The sequence below is a fragment of the Lipomyces doorenjongii genome, assembly GCF_038497915.1.
Source record: "Lipomyces doorenjongii strain NRRL Y-27504 unplaced genomic scaffold V1508scaffold_84, whole genome shotgun sequence".
Lineage (NCBI taxonomy): Eukaryota > Fungi > Ascomycota > Lipomycetes > Lipomycetales > Lipomycetaceae > Lipomyces > Lipomyces doorenjongii.
The window spans coordinates 1-14,287 of record NW_027118151.1 but is presented as its reverse complement, the minus strand read 5'-3'; the positions used below and the strand labels follow the sequence as shown (position 1 = coordinate 14,287).

General features: G+C 45.5%; 8 protein-coding genes across 8 annotated transcripts; 4 read left to right on the top strand and 4 right to left on the bottom strand.

The window, feature by feature from the left end:
* Positions 1-467: 467 nt before the first annotated feature.
* On the bottom strand, positions 468-1,957 carry V1508DRAFT_425609 (uncharacterized protein). The gene has a single exon (XM_066941470.1). The coding sequence runs from the start codon at positions 1,828-1,830 to the stop codon at positions 643-645; it is 1,188 nt and encodes a 395-aa protein (XP_066793111.1). The 5' UTR covers positions 1,831-1,957; the 3' UTR covers positions 468-642.
* Positions 1,958-2,277: 320 nt separating this feature from the next.
* Positions 2,278-3,413, top strand: V1508DRAFT_360620 (uncharacterized protein; the record flags this gene model as incomplete). The annotated part of the gene is made up of 4 exons (XM_066937149.1): positions 2,278-2,312; positions 2,359-2,806; positions 2,852-2,913; positions 2,963-3,413. 4 exons carry the CDS (start codon positions 2,278-2,280, stop codon positions 3,411-3,413), a joined length of 996 nt encoding a protein of 331 aa, XP_066793110.1.
* Positions 3,414-4,012: 599 nt separating this feature from the next.
* V1508DRAFT_425606 (putative methyltransferase-domain-containing protein) lies at positions 4,013-5,608 on the bottom strand. The gene is made up of 2 exons (XM_066941469.1): positions 5,217-5,608; positions 4,013-5,124 (listed from the first exon to the last, which is right to left on the bottom strand). Exon 2 carries the CDS (start codon positions 5,116-5,118, stop codon positions 4,030-4,032), a length of 1,089 nt encoding a protein of 362 aa, XP_066793109.1. The 5' UTR covers positions 5,119-5,124; positions 5,217-5,608; the 3' UTR covers positions 4,013-4,029.
* V1508DRAFT_425604 (uncharacterized protein) lies at positions 5,485-7,917 on the top strand. Its single transcript, XM_066941468.1, has 3 exons — positions 5,485-5,916; positions 5,971-7,496; positions 7,548-7,917. Exons 1-3 carry the CDS (start codon positions 5,703-5,705, stop codon positions 7,620-7,622), a joined length of 1,815 nt encoding a protein of 604 aa, XP_066793108.1. The 5' UTR covers positions 5,485-5,702; the 3' UTR covers positions 7,623-7,917.
* Positions 7,218-9,023, bottom strand: V1508DRAFT_425603 (uncharacterized protein). Its single transcript, XM_066941467.1, has 3 exons — positions 8,573-9,023; positions 8,414-8,518; positions 7,218-8,363 (listed from the first exon to the last, which is right to left on the bottom strand). Exons 1-3 carry the CDS (start codon positions 8,741-8,743, stop codon positions 7,701-7,703), a joined length of 939 nt encoding a protein of 312 aa, XP_066793107.1. The 5' UTR covers positions 8,744-9,023; the 3' UTR covers positions 7,218-7,700.
* V1508DRAFT_425602 (DNA-directed RNA polymerase, subunit N/Rpb10) lies at positions 8,941-9,687 on the top strand. Its single transcript, XM_066941466.1, has 4 exons — positions 8,941-9,016; positions 9,068-9,126; positions 9,175-9,226; positions 9,277-9,687. The coding sequence occupies exons 1-4, from the start codon at positions 8,981-8,983 to the stop codon at positions 9,343-9,345; spliced, it is 216 nt and encodes a 71-aa protein (XP_066793106.1). The 5' UTR covers positions 8,941-8,980; the 3' UTR covers positions 9,346-9,687.
* V1508DRAFT_425601 (transcription factor IIA, alpha/beta subunit-domain-containing protein) lies at positions 9,518-10,990 on the bottom strand. Its single transcript, XM_066941465.1, has 2 exons — positions 10,828-10,990; positions 9,518-10,708 (listed from the first exon to the last, which is right to left on the bottom strand). The coding sequence occupies exons 1-2, from the start codon at positions 10,843-10,845 to the stop codon at positions 9,722-9,724; spliced, it is 1,005 nt and encodes a 334-aa protein (XP_066793105.1). The 5' UTR covers positions 10,846-10,990; the 3' UTR covers positions 9,518-9,721.
* V1508DRAFT_425598 (uncharacterized protein) lies at positions 10,922-14,010 on the top strand. Its single transcript, XM_066941464.1, has 2 exons — positions 10,922-11,219; positions 11,441-14,010. The coding sequence occupies exons 1-2, from the start codon at positions 11,120-11,122 to the stop codon at positions 13,765-13,767; spliced, it is 2,427 nt and encodes an 808-aa protein (XP_066793104.1). The 5' UTR covers positions 10,922-11,119; the 3' UTR covers positions 13,768-14,010.
* Positions 14,011-14,287: the final 277 nt, after the last annotated feature.

Below are 14,287 nucleotides of genomic sequence, written 5' to 3'. Positions count from 1 at the left end.
GGCTTTTATTGTGGGGCTAGTTCTTGATCATAAGGTGTGATGAATCCGGACAACCAGTGGGCGCGATTGGCTCCAATTTAGGTGTCGCACGAGCGACACGTAAGTTACAAGAGCACAAATGTGTATAGATGACATCATCTCATCGAATTATTATGTCTATCGTCTGAACGATTTAACAAAATCATGCAATTATTCCGTGATGTATAGCGTATAGCCTTGTAATTAGTGTTTTAAACAGCGCTTGTTGTCAGAGGAATGGTCATCATTGCTTTAGTCTATACACTGTGCCACACATTTCCCTTGAGTAAACTGAACGCGGTTGTGTTCTTAAAGCAAATTGGCTGCCATTCCTGATCAACGCAGCTACAGTCGCGAATTCTGATGATACTTAGTCATTTTATATAGATTCCCAATCGACAAACTGCCGCTTTTAATAGCAGCTTTTGTCTTTGGGATTCGCCATCGAGTTCTTCAAAGATATCGTGTAAATTACGGGACCCGTTGTACGGGAAATGCCTTGATCACCCCGGCAATCAAGCTACATGAGATTTGATACAATTAACCAAACGCCTATCAATGATCATGCAAGTTACACAGTACGCCACCAGTATATACAAGTATTTAAGATAATTACAAAATCGCTTAAAATTCAAAAGTAATCCATCCTGGCCACGCGAGCTCATCCCTTACGATCGCTCGTAGCCTCTCCAGTACAAACCGCTCGACCTTTCCCACATTTTTCAGTACAGCGCCTTTTCCAACTTGATCTCCAATCTCAGATTCCACCTTGATATTCCGTAAGACCTCAAAATGTTGCTGCGTCGGCTGCGCGTCACCTGAACTGCTAGCACCTCCTCCCACATCGCTAATGAAGCTGAAATGAATCCTGCGCGTGATATACGTAAGAACCGCCATCGCATCAACATCGAATCCCGTGACAGTCAATCGAACAGGTAGCGTCAAAAATTCAGGCGCCGGATAATTCAATCGTAAAGTAGCTGTAAGTACAATTCGCAGATCACCTTTATACATGACGCGAAGCAATAATTGCATATCTTCTTCGCGAACATAAAACGGCGGCGGTTGGCTCTGGCTCGGTGTCGGCGACGCTGTACCCATCCGGTTTGGTTCAATGGAAGTGCTAGGCTGAAGATCACCGTCAGTCGTGGCGGTCGATTCGATGTGCTGATCTTCAGCGTCACTTGGCCCATCGACTTCGTCGTGACCTAGGTAGGGATTTTCGGGATGCGACGGTGGAGGCTCGTAAGAGGTACACTCTGAATCATCGTCGTCCGAGTTTCGGCGAGATAGAGATGCAGCAATGCCAGGAAGATTTTGAAACGAATTTTGCAGCGGTGATCGCAAACCAGGCATTAGCGACGGCGTTAGAACTGCATGAAAATACTGCAAATTCGCCGCACCAGGCGCTGAAGAGAATGCCTGCGGTCTCATACGAATATTTGACGTAGACGAAGAAGCTGAAGAAGAGGACGAGTACGTGCTGTTGGCATGCTTACTTTGATGGTGGTGCTCGTGGTGCCTTAGCCGCTCCTGAGCTTGATGCTGCGCCTGCTGCTGTTGTAACTGCTGCTGCATAAGCAGCGTCTGATCCTCGTCTTCCTCGTAAAATTCCGGATATGGGTCCCCTATGTGTCTTATTTCAACCTCGGGTGCTACTGTGCCGATGTCGAATGCCAGAACGTTCACCGAGGCGATATACGACGGCAAGTGTAGCTTTTTGAACTGCCTGTCCAGGAAATCTCTTATTGTTTCTGAAATTCTAGAATTATCATCCGACGATATTCGACTCCAGTCTACATCGATTGACATTGTGTATTCTGAGCGCAGCTTCTCTAATTCCTGATCGGAAGTCTTGCAGGCAAAGGTGAGATTAGTGGTGGTACGAGGAACAATTGGGACTTCGCTAACCGTCCAAACGCGTGCTTCCGACTTTTCGAAACCCTGAACAGTTTGCATCAATCCAGCGAGAGCCAGTTCACGCTACACAACCAACCAAGCATGGCAGACGACCTCGAGGCATATTTTCAACGTTTTCAAACAGCGGTTGCAGGCCATTGGGCCAAAGACTTGTCCACATTAATGTCGTCGAACGGGCAATCCCTCATCAAAATAGTAAAGAGCTTACATGCAGTCCGACTTGCCGATACCGACACAGTTTCCCGCGTCGCGCGCAAAACAGTGGCGGATAAAATGTGGCGGGATGTAGCTGTTCACTGCTGGAAAATTGCATATAGCATTCATGTCGTTCTGGATATCATGGCGGCATACCGCGAGCAGAACGCGTTGACGCAGTATGTTCTAGTGGTTTTGATCTGACAACTGGATACTAATTCCTAGGCTTCTTAACCGGATTGCTGAGCGGACAGATAAATGGGTCTTACCTGTCGTATATACGGTCACTCAGGAACTCCGGATCATCGCCATGGAAGCAGATCACTATATCGAGGATCGCATGTCGGGATCATCAGCATCCAACTCGGCGAAGCCAAACAAACTTGAAGAAGCGGCGCGTACAATTAACAGGACATCAACAGTCTGCCTAAATGATCGAAATTCGTCAATGCAAAACTCAAGGAAGTGGGGCGTTTATTTTATTATTTCTCTACTTTTCAAAATTTATTTTAAATTGGGAACAATCTCGTTAGCTACGTCTGTAGTGCGAGTTTTGAATGCATCTTCAGCGGCAGGAGATATACCATCGGTAGAGGAATATCCAAAGGCTCATATGGTGACCTTCAAATACTATGTCGGAATCCTTGCGTTTATGGATGAGGAGTATGAGAAGGTGAGGAACCAAAGTATATGCTAATAAAATGCTAATATTTGTCAGGCCGAAGAGCACTTGCACGTTGCATTGAATAACTGCCACAAGAGAGCCACCAGAAATCAAGAGTATGTACGTGTGTGGCGTACAATCTTGCTATTCACTAACGCGTTATAGATTGATTTTACAATATCTACTGCCAACACACCTCCTCCTTCATCGACGATATCCATCGAAAGCCGTCTGGCGTACCTTCCCACGGTTGCAAATAATATACGAAGAACTCTTCAATGCCTCGAAACGTGGTGACATGCGAACATACGAGGCGGCCCTTGCCGCTCGCGAAAAGTTATTTGTCACTCGTAGAATCTACTTGACAATGCTTAAAATTCGGACAAAAATCGTGCGGCCAAGATTATTTGAACAAGTTTATCTAGCATCCGACAAGAGCACACGGGTGCCGGTTTCAGCGTTTAGAAAGGGACTTGAATTTGTTGGAATAGATGTAGACGATGACCAGGTCGAGTGTTGGGCAGCCGTCATGATCTACCAAGGGCAGATGAAAGGATATATCTCCAGGGAGAGGAAGACCATTGTGTTGAGCAACAATGATCCATTTCCGAGGTGATTTGTGTATCATATATAAAAGTATTCATATCTTACTTATATAGCACTGGAATTGTTCGTAAGGCATTAGACAACGCTGAGCATAGATGTCGCAGCGTATACTCGGTATCAAATCATCGCAGTCACTGATAATCTACTTGCCGAGCTCTTCGCGGCCCGCGATTACGCGAAGTGAGTTTGCTTTATTATCAAATAGTTTCCATCTAAAAGCTATTAACGTCAGTAAATCAGCGGACAGCCGTTCACGTGTCCACCGTCTCGGTCAAGCAGGAACTGCTGAAGTGTGTCAACAGGCGCGACACCACTTTCACTTTTCATCCCGATCGTCAACTAAGACTGTGCCGGCCATATTCACATACTGAATGAATTTTTCTGGCTGTTCACACAGAAAGTCATTTAGCTCTGATGACTGCCACTGACAAGTGTAAAGGCTGATAAGTAATAAAATTCTTCATTCCTGCAGGGGGGTTCAGGGCTGGATCAGAATCCACTTTGTGTAGGGATATTGACCGATTCATGGATATCCTGCTACGTAAACTATACGCGATAAAGTGCAAGCGGACAACATATAAGTTCGATTAGATCGAATCATTTTCTATGGTTGTAGTTAATGTCTATTATGGCAATGAATCTATATCTATATGTATGTCTATGTATTCTCTAGGCCCCCATAGGCTCCAAAAATATGTTTCTTCTCCAAAGTCATCCCGTCCCCGCTCTTGATCTTGCCGAGTCGGTGAGAGCCCAATATCCCTAAGCTTGTGCCATAAATCCGCCCGAATGTCAGCAAACTTCGCTCTGAGAGGGAGCTGAAGCATAACCTGAGCTTGGGGATTATCATACTCAAGGAATTGGATGATAACGTTTGCAAGCATCTGAGGGTGCTCAGACGAATAGATTGGGTCCGATAGGACTATCGTCTCAAACTTGTCGTGCCTTCGATACGCCTCGCTGGATTCAAAGTCCATCCAATTAAGCTCTTCAACATTCACATCCAGCGACTCGCTAAGCCTATCCTTGTTCCTTTCCATGTTCCTTATTAGATTGGGCAGAATCTCACTCAAATCTGTCAAGAGCACCGGATATCCCAAAATGCCGAGCACAATTCCAACGAGCCCAGTTCCAGAGCCTAACTCTAAGACCCGTCTTCCAGAGGGAGGAATGAGACCACGATGACATTCACAAATGCGGTTCGCAAGAAGCAATGAACTACCCCACGTTTTTAATCCCAATGAGTCCGCAGTTAAACTCGGCTCATAAAGTATTATCGAGGCATCCAAACCTTCGACCTCGAACTCTCGCTCCATGCTCGGAGCCGCTGTTCTTCCGCATCTTTCAGCAATTCTTGTCGATGCTGAGTCCCATATTAGTTCTCGGTCATCTTCATCATCTATCCATTCTAAGCCAGAACCGACCACACGGGTGGCCCAATCCACAAACCCCGTTGGAGCAGGAATATATTCTTCTACGCCCCCAAAATTTTTGCCCTGACTTCTTGCATATGTAACTAGAACAGCTAATAGCTCTTGAGTAGACGGCCTAGATCGCAGTGACGGCAAGTCGAGAGCATGTGTAATCAGTGGCGAGAATACGCGGGATGGAATTTGCGCAGGCAACGAAAGCGCCGACGAGATGGATGTCAGTGGCGTCGATACACCGCTATTGCTCGCTGACGAAAGCTCTGAAATTGCTGGAGATACCGTCATCGGCACCTCGTGAACGTCAGCATCAACAGCTAGTGAATCTTGAGCTGGAAATATCTTGGAACCTGCTCCCTCGCAATAAAAGCATTCTCCGAACTCACCGAGGATAGTTTGAAAATCTTTGCCCCTGCATAAATGTATTATATATTCGCATATATGCAATTTCATTTCTCGTTATATTTTGATTGGTTGATGCCGTTTTCGCTGCAAGTATAGCTATTTCGATAATGTGAAATAATATAATAAGAATAATTAGTAGTCATTGCACATTACTGCAGTTCGTGTGGCTCATTTTTCGAGGTACAGCTGACTCTCAAAGATCCATGCCAACACGAGGCCAAATCTGACAACAAAAAGTTATGACCACCTCCCGCTGTGCCAGAGACCGCAAGTTCAAAATCCGCGGTTTGGTGGCCGTCTAAATCAAAAGTGTGCATTCCTGACGGGTAAATTTGATAACCCTAACCTTCTCGAGCTACAGGTGGAGACGGAAATATAGCACCAGGATCGGCACCGCTGCAGCATATTTACTGGAATCACAGTGCTATTCGGTCAGCCTTTGTGGAAGATAAGGAAACAAATCGAATATGCTACGAATTTCTCAATTTGCAATTCGCAGTGTGGGAACAGCATTGAGGTCGGCCACTGAATGCCGCAATGTTACTCGGAATTTGTCCACAAAGCTGCATCGGCCACCGCCTCATTCGTCTCATTCATCGTCTATTCCACCGCTTCCTCCTCGTCCTTCCAGTGGACATACTCGGGCAGAGAATAGAAAGCAGGCATTGAGACTTTTACTGAGTAAGAATCTTGCACTCTAATAGCGATCAGCGCGCTGATTTCGAAAACTCGTAGTAATTGCGGCTTCCGTCTCTGTTGGATCTATACTCGCCCAATTGAGCCAATGGGACTTGACCAAACGAGCAGCGAAAGTTCTCTCAGAGAAGGGTGTTGAATCGAGTACGTCCCCTCTGGGGACTCTCGACCCACCTGTTTATGCCGATAATCAGACAGCAGCGAAGGCATATGCAGAAATCACCCAGTTGCTGGGAGCGAACAATGTCTCCGATACTAATGATGAGATCACCTCTCATGCTGATTCAGCTTGGATCTCACATCATGCTGAAAAGGACCAACGACCTCGTTTAGTAGTGTTCCCTAAGACGACTGAACAAGTATCAGGTATCATGAAGATCTGTCACAAGTATCGGGTCCCCATTGTGCCATTTTCTGGAGGCACATCATTAGAGGGTCACTTCATCCAAACACGTAACGGTATCACCATCGACTTCCGGAATATGGGTGAGATCCTTCAACTTCACCAGGACGATCTGGACGTCGTAGTACAGCCAGCTGTGGGCTGGGAACGACTTAACGAATATTTGAAAGCATACGGTCTTTTCTTCCCACCTGATCCGGGTCCAGGTGCTGAGATAGGTGGCATGATTGGCACAGGATGCTCTGGAACGAATGCAGCTAGATACGGTACAATGCGTGAATGGGTGTTGTCGCTCACTGTGGTTCTCGCGGATGGCACGATTGTCCACACTCGCCAACGGCCGCGGAAGTCTTCGGCTGGGTACAATCTAACAAATCTGATAATAGGAAGCGAAGGAACACTTGGAATAGTAACTGAAGCTACGTTGAAGCTTGCGGTGTTGCCACAGGAGACCAGTGTCGCAGTTGCTACTTTTCTGTCGGTCAAGGATGCTTCGCTGGCAGTGCAAGATATTGTCCGAAAGGGTATTCCCGTCTCGGCGGTCGAATTACTCGACAAGGAGATGATGAAATGCATTAACGCGGCCGGTCAGACCTCGAGAGACTGGCGTGAAGAGCCTACACTATTTTTCAAGTTCGGCGGTACACCCATTGGCGTCAAGGAACAGATCAATGAGACACGGAGATTGGTAAAGCAATTCGGTAGCAAAAGTTTCGAGTTTGCGAAGTCCAAGGATGAGCGGGAAGAACTGTGGGAAGCGCGAAAGGAGGCTCTATGGTCAACGTTAGCTATGGGCGGTGACGGCTACTCTTGCTGGACAACTGATGTTGCAGTCCCTGTTTCGCGGCTCTCCGAGGTTGTTAGTGAGACTCGAGACGACATGGATCGGTCCGGGATCGTTGGGACAATTGTTGGACATGTCGGTGATGGCAATTTCCATGCGCTTATTCTATATAATGATGCAAACAAGCGCACAGCTGAGGGTGTCGTTCACAGACTTGTTGAACGAGCGATTGCCATGGAGGGAACCTGCACCGGGGAGCATGGCGTGGGCATGGTCAAACGACCGTATTTGGAGACAGAACTTGGAATTGAAGCTGTTGACATGATGCGCCGGGTCAAAATGGCCCTCGATCCACTGAGACTGCTCAATGCGGATAAGGTAGGCTGGCAACGTATACTCGTGGTTGGCAATTCTAACTATGGGAATAAGGTAATAAACGTCGACCCCTCGGTCAGATTAAAGAAGCTAGATATCGAAAGCGTGAAAACATCCAGATCGGAGTAATACGTAATAGGTAAAGAGCATTATACGTTTGGATGTAGATGCTACACTATCATTATATGTTGTTCTTTACATAGGCCGTCACTCGCAATCCGAGTTTTGTTCTGTCTGCTGTCGTTCCTTTCTCTGCTTCCATTGTACGTATGTATGGGGAGGTTTCATTTTACCCGCAGAGCCCACAGTATAGCCCTCAATTGCTACAGTCGAATCACCCTTTGGAGCAGCAGGAGGCGCAAGTTCATACGTATGTCTCGTCGCTTCAAAATCTCGCTCCGCTACTTCCAAATTTAACATAGACTTTTTAAACTTGACACCCTTCTCTTCCTCTATCTTTTGCCGGATCATGTCCTGAGTAGTGCTCTCCACTGTGCTAGCTTCAGGACTATCAAGCTTAATATCTTCTTGCCCAGACCTAAGTTTCAGGCTTGAAAGCGACTGCATGACTTCCTTGCCATCGCTGTCCGATAAGTCTCGATGCTGTCGATCTACTGGTTTCTTATCACTGTCAGGGTCTAAGTCGATAAGATCTTCCAACAATTTGATGTTCGCTTCCCACTCTGCTGTGCCGTTTCGCAAGTACGCTATATCCGCTCTAGCCCATACCGCCTCATCGGATAGTTGCGCTCTATAAATCTTAGAACATTGAAAGTGGTGTTTAGTGCAGTACTGTGTAAGGTACGAGGACGCCACAGGCTTGTCTTCAGCACTAGGCCTGTATGATATTTGAGGAACTTCCTTGCCCAACTATTCTCTGTAAACAGATTGGACCTAATTTTGAACATAGATTTACATACAATATTCCGAAATGGTTTTCTATCACATAAAGGATAACCGCAAATATGAAGTACATTCCGTTCTGTCACAATATCGTCAAATGACGCCGGCGTCAGAAATCGAGACTACAATATATCAAATATTAGATGCCAATATTACATGGTACGCTCATAACTTACAGCATATTTTAGAAACTCTGCATCGACTGGATCAGTCATGAATTCAATTAATGAAAGGACTAATGTGTTCGCGAATTTAACTGATAGTAGTCCGGGAGTAACAAATCGTCGTAAGATAGTCGCGGAGAACCTGAGGAGTGGCGTCTCATCCAGGTTGGGCTCTTCCGGCATCGCGGCTTGATCCGCATTAAAGAATCATATCAATTATGGGTAGAATTCACAAATAGTCTGGGGCTAAATCAGATCACTTTTAAAACCTGTAAGCCGCACAGATGTCCATGCAGCTTGTCCATACGTTTAGGCCATATATGTCACAGACATACACAGTCTTGACCACGAAATCTTTTTCATTATTAGTTCCTTTAAAGGCTTCAGTGCGGCACGCATATATTCATATTGCAACAAAAAATGATTGTTCCGGTTAGATGCTTTTCCTGCGGAAAGGTATTGGATTATTATTTAATGACAATCAATGATTGACTAATGATCGCATAGGTCGTTGGCGACAAGTGGGAGACATATTTGGAGTATCTTCAACAGGACATCTCGGAGGGGTAAGCATCTTGATTTGTATGTTAACATATCTAATAAAATCTTGGTAGAGAGGCTCTTGATAAATTGGGGCTGAAGAGATACTGCTGTAGACGAATGATTGTGAGTTTAAGTGGCTAGATTTCCATCTGTCGACTTACTAATCTTGGAAGCTTACCCACGTCGATCTCATTGAGAAGCTCTTGCGATACAACCCATTTGAGAAGAAAGAGACTTATTAATTTGATTTGATGAAGCAGAAGTGTTCAGTGGAAGAAGTTATCGCAGCAGAGTATTGTCCGTCTGTTGTACGATTATTTGATATGGGCTCCTCCACTATTAGGGTGCCTGAATTGCTTTTACTTTTTTGGTTCGCATTTAGTTGACCGGTTATGTATATATATATGTTATGGTGCAAGGTTTCTCTGGCTGTATTAATTATGCTCAAATTTTTGATGATTTATTGCGTTGTGACTGGCAATATTTTTTGACCCGATATGTATAGAGCGACCACCCCACGATCAATCGATGCCATTCGGTACCAGTCCATGACATAATGTGACTTAACAATTAAGACTTCTCATAGACGCATCGTGATCCATTTAGCATAGGGATGTATCACCATTCATACTCACCACTGCCTTTGCCAAACAAATAATCTTTTCCGTTAACATTAACAACTCCATCTTTCAGCACACATTTCCATTTATTTTTTGTCCTGGTAACCTTATCGTACAAACACAACATAATCATGCCGGAATCCTCGTTCTCTTCGTCGTCTTGAGAATTTATCTCATCGTCCGGGTCGTCCAAATCAGAGTTGATTGCATCGGAATCGTCGCCAGCATTATTTTTTCGACGACCCGCACTACTTCCACCTGCGCCAACATTAGCAATATCGTCGTCGTCATCGTCATCTGAATCGTCGTCATCCGACGAGTCCAATGCTCCATCCACTTGTGATAAAATGAATTCAATCTTGCGGCTTTGTCTACTTCTCCGCAGTGTAATATTTGATGGTAGTGAATGTCTTCCTCCGGCTTCTGATTCGCCATTTTTCTGCCGTAAAATATGAAGCTCCAGTAACCGATCTACGGCTTCTCGTGGCAACTCTGGCTCATCTGAACTTCCATCAACTTGTGCAATTCGTCCCCCGCCGGGCAATATCAATCCACCACCATTTGCGCCATCCAAATCTCCCGCATCCTCTAGTCCGGCACGCTTCATAACCCCTTTGATACTCTCGTCAGCAATTTCTGCCGGAACTCGCTCCTCCCTGGCAAACTCCTGAATGTGTTGAGCTGCTCGCATCGCAGCCATTGCCGGATTCGAAAATGCTTGAGGTGTAGCTGATATAGGAACACCACCTCCTGCATATAAAGGTGGTGAGGACATCTCATAGTTAACTGCAGTTCCTCCGTTTCCTGGCTCAGGCTCTGGAATTGGTTCTGGATCCCACGGAAAGATGGCTACACCGGACATGGTTAATCGTTCCTGCCACAGAAGCTGCAACTCGCGTAATGTAGTCTCATCTACTCCGGAATCTTCGAAATCAATGCGAGAGGAGTTGATCACATCCTCGATGATATCTCTATAAGCATTTCCCTGCAAGCCAGACTATCAGTGGCGAGTTCAACAGCGAAAGCAGACAGAGTACACAGGTAGCCCAACGTATGCAATATGATCAATAATTTAAATAGTGAAACACTTCTATATCTACATACCACAATATTATTCGACATTAGGAAATCAGGTCAATCCGTTGTTAAGGATCAAGTTGGGTAGATCCTTTATATTTCATCGAGTAGTACACTAGCACTTCGAAGTCACGTATTTTGGAAATCTTTGGAACGGCTTCACGTGACTGTCTTCTTTTGGACAGATCGCTTGTTCACACAACTCATACTCAGCCAAAGACTGGGTTATGCCAGCAATTCCAGCCATTCCTCAACTATCATTGATTCTGGACAGTGCCTATTTTTGTTTTTGATCCAAAAGGAGGCCTCAACGTGCGAAATGACCGGGCGAAGTCGGTCGAATGGCTCCCAGACCTTGGAATGTTGTAAGTGCTATCACTTCCTTCGTTATCAACCAGAATTAATATGTCTTTCTAAAGGTATAGTACTCTCATTTGCATTGTTGTTAGGGTCATGTGCTGTGTTTGCCGTACAAACCGAGTCGGCAAATGACCTTCCCACTCAAAGTATTACGTCGACTTCCTCCGCAGCTACGGCGCTATCATTATCAAGTGTACCGCAATATGAACCAGAAACAACTATAGATGATTGTGTGTATAACAGACGTGAGATAGAGGGCATGTACTAATGGTGCCGGTAGATCAGACCAAGGTCAACGAGGCCCTAGCGATCCTGCAGTCAATGCAACCAGATCAATTGAAACATGCTAGCAGAGCCTCCCCCGCACCAATAAACAGTGTTGCTGGATTTTTATGGAAGGTTTTTCTCCAGCTAATACATTTTATTGAAGCGAAATCTTTAGAGGATTCCGAAGCGTACTTGGACCACAGGTCCGGATCATCGGCGGTCGAGTCGGAATTGGAGACGGCAACTACTACTACTGCAGCTACAACTACGTCGTCTAGACCTTCATCAGATGATCCATCTTCGACTTCAAATTTTCATGAAAAGTCCGAATTCTCAGGTTCCAGAAAGCTGCTGGGAGACGCTGCTGAACTGCTGGAGGAGGCAGCTGAGAATGGGAACCCAGATGCCATGTATTTACTGGCCGAAATGAACTTCTATGGCAACTATTCCTTCCCAAGGAACTATACGAGCGCAATGCGGTATTACAAGTTATTATCGGATACAACTGGAAATGCAACAGCCCAAAATATGTTGGGATTTATGTATGCGACAGGCATGTTTGGATACGAGGACGTTCCTCGTGACCAGGCGCGTGCGCTGATGTATCACACATTCGCTGCCTACGGCGGCAACACGAGGTCTGAAATGACGCTAGCCTATCGGTATCATGCTGGAATTGGTACTCCGCGAAATTGCGAGAAAGCTGTCATTTTCTATAAACGCGTTGCTGACAAGGCCATGGAATATTGGCGAAATGGGCCTGCTGGTGGTCGTACTTTAGATCGACATACATGGAAATTGGCGGATGATAACGGTGGAGTCTTTGGTGAAGGTGCGAGTGAGAGTAGCTCTGGACCGAATTCCCGCAAGAAATATAGCCCAGCTTTGGACTCAGCATCCCTAGCCGATGTGATGGAATATTTAGAATATATGGCCGAGAAATTCGACATTGGGGCGCAATATAAGTTGGCACGATTGTACTACGATGGAACTCGAATGCTTCCACGGAAATACGACAAAGCATTGCATTTTTTCAAGCTAACTGCCAAGCAATATTGGAGGAACGAAGCGACACCGGTGCCCGATGCAACTGATTCTGTTCAGAGTTTTGCTGGTTACGCTGCTGGGTATTTGGGTCGCATGTATCTCCGTGGCGAGGGGACTCCAGCTAACCATGCTACGGCACTTCACTGGTATAAACTGGGCATGGAAGTAGGTGATCCACCATCCTTAAATGGATACGGTTACATGCATTTGAAAGGTCTCGGTGGCCTTAAGCAAAATACCGCCAAAGCTGCAGAATATTTTCGTACATCTGCTGATCTTGATTTTGGTCCTGCTCAGGTTAATATCGGAAAACTGTTTCTAGAGCAAGGTGAGGTACTTGCTGCTATCCACTATTTTGAATTAGCTGCAAGGCATGGGCACATTGAAGCCTTTTATTATCTTGCAGAGACACACTACCAAGCACTTGGACGAGAACGGTCATGTGGTATGGCAACTGTATACTACAAGATTGTGGCTGAAAAGGTCGAAGATCTACAAAGCCCTCTAGCTTGGGCTCACAGATGCTATGCTAGAGGTGATTTTGAGTCCGCGTTGGTTGGATTTATGATGGCGGCTGAACAAGGTTATGAGAGTGGACAAGCAAATGTTGCGTACTTGCTGGATCGAGACAAGTCGGCAATTAGCTTATCAGAGCCTCTGAAAAGGCTAGTCGATAGTTTCGATCGGCCATCTGCTGAAGAGATTGAAGAAGAGAAGAGGCTAGAAAAATTGGATCGGTTTATTGACGAAGTTGCTCTCATTTACTGGACACGTGCATCCAAACAGTCGAACGTGGACGCGATGGTAAAGATGGGTGACTATTATCTTAAGGGAATAGGCTGCGAGCGTGACAATGAGAAAGCTGCAGCATGCTATCAAGCTGCAGCCGAGTACCAGCAAAGTGCGCTCGCGCTGTGGAATCTTGGATGGATGCACGAGAACGGTCTCGGAGTAGAACAAGATTTCCACCTAGCCAAACGCTTCTACGATTTAGCGCTTACAACGAATGCTGAAGCGTATCTGCCTGTCACTTTGGCGTTGTTTAAGCTTAGACTACGGTCCTTCTGGAATTCTATTACCGGCGGTAGCGTCAATGGCATCGGTGTTGACGAAATTGATAAGGACATTGCCGATAACAGAAAGTGGTCATTTTCAGAGCTTTTGAGGCGATGGCTTGAAGACCTCAATGATGAGGACTATGAAAATTACGGTAGAGCAATTGATGGTGACAATAACGACCGCGTTAACGACGGCAATCCAGATGAAGGCGGTGGCAATTATGCGGCTATATGATAGGTCATAGTTGGGTATTTCCTTAATGTATTCGTTGTTCATACTTCAGTTCATTTGTTGTACTCGGGGTAAAGGCTTGTTTAGCGGTTCCTTGATTTCTGTATTATATATACACTAGAAAATAATGCATGCATTGGGTTATAAGCAATTTTTGGCATGTACAAGTCACCACCTCATTACTATGCTCACGCAATCCTGTTGTATTGCGTCTTCAAACGAGGTTGCTCAGTGACTGAATATTTCGTATCCGCACATGATATCCAAACCTGATTTTCTTATTGAGCCAACAGGATGCATGTAGGATAGAATTCGTTCAACCACAATTTCATATCTTGTCTAGACTCTGGCAGTTGTGCTGTCAAGAGCGGTTTTCTTTTGCCATGCTCGCATCAGACACAGATTGGCCTATTAAAGTAATTATACTCAGTAGGGATCGGCATGGATAATATCCAGGCCAATTTTTCCATATCCATATCCGTATCCATATCCAGGTAAAATATCTATATCCATATCCATATCC

What these genes read in the sequence shown, in the direction of transcription:
- V1508DRAFT_425609 (XM_066941470.1), bottom strand. Translation starts at nt 1,830, where the DNA reads ATGTCAATCGATGTAGACTGGAGTCGAATATCGTCGGATGATAATTCT.
- V1508DRAFT_425606 (XM_066941469.1), bottom strand. Translation starts at nt 5,118, where the DNA reads ATGACGGTATCTCCAGCAATTTCAGAGCTTTCGTCAGCGAGCAATAGC.
- V1508DRAFT_425604 (XM_066941468.1), top strand. Translation starts at nt 5,703, where the DNA reads ATGCTACGAATTTCTCAATTTGCAATTCGCAGTGTGGGAACAGCATTG. An exon ending in GGCATTGAGACTTTTACTGA is followed by an intron (nt 5,917 to 5,970) that starts GTAAGAATCTTG and finishes GAAAACTCGTAG; the next exon opens with TAATTGCGGCTTCCGTCTCT. An exon ending in GACTGCTCAATGCGGATAAG is followed by an intron (nt 7,497 to 7,547) that starts GTAGGCTGGCAA and finishes TATGGGAATAAG; the next exon opens with GTAATAAACGTCGACCCCTC.
- V1508DRAFT_425603 (XM_066941467.1), bottom strand. Translation starts at nt 8,743, where the DNA reads ATGCCGGAAGAGCCCAACCTGGATGAGACGCCACTCCTCAGGTTCTCC. An exon ending in CAGAGTTTCTAAAATATGCT is followed by an intron (nt 8,519 to 8,572) that starts GTAAGTTATGAG and finishes GATATATTGTAG; the next exon opens with TCTCGATTTCTGACGCCGGC. An exon ending in GAAAACCATTTCGGAATATT is followed by an intron (nt 8,364 to 8,413) that starts GTATGTAAATCT and finishes TACAGAGAATAG; the next exon opens with TTGGGCAAGGAAGTTCCTCA.
- V1508DRAFT_425602 (XM_066941466.1), top strand. Translation starts at nt 8,981, where the DNA reads ATGATTGTTCCGGTTAGATGCTTTTCCTGCGGAAAG. An exon ending in GATGCTTTTCCTGCGGAAAG is followed by an intron (nt 9,017 to 9,067) that starts GTATTGGATTAT and finishes ATGATCGCATAG; the next exon opens with GTCGTTGGCGACAAGTGGGA. An exon ending in ACTGCTGTAGACGAATGATT is followed by an intron (nt 9,227 to 9,276) that starts GTGAGTTTAAGT and finishes TAATCTTGGAAG; the next exon opens with CTTACCCACGTCGATCTCAT.
- V1508DRAFT_425598 (XM_066941464.1), top strand. Translation starts at nt 11,120, where the DNA reads ATGACCGGGCGAAGTCGGTCGAATGGCTCCCAGACCTTGGAATGTTGT. An exon ending in ATTAATATGTCTTTCTAAAG is followed by an intron (nt 11,220 to 11,440) that starts GTATAGTACTCT and finishes TGGTGCCGGTAG; the next exon opens with ATCAGACCAAGGTCAACGAG.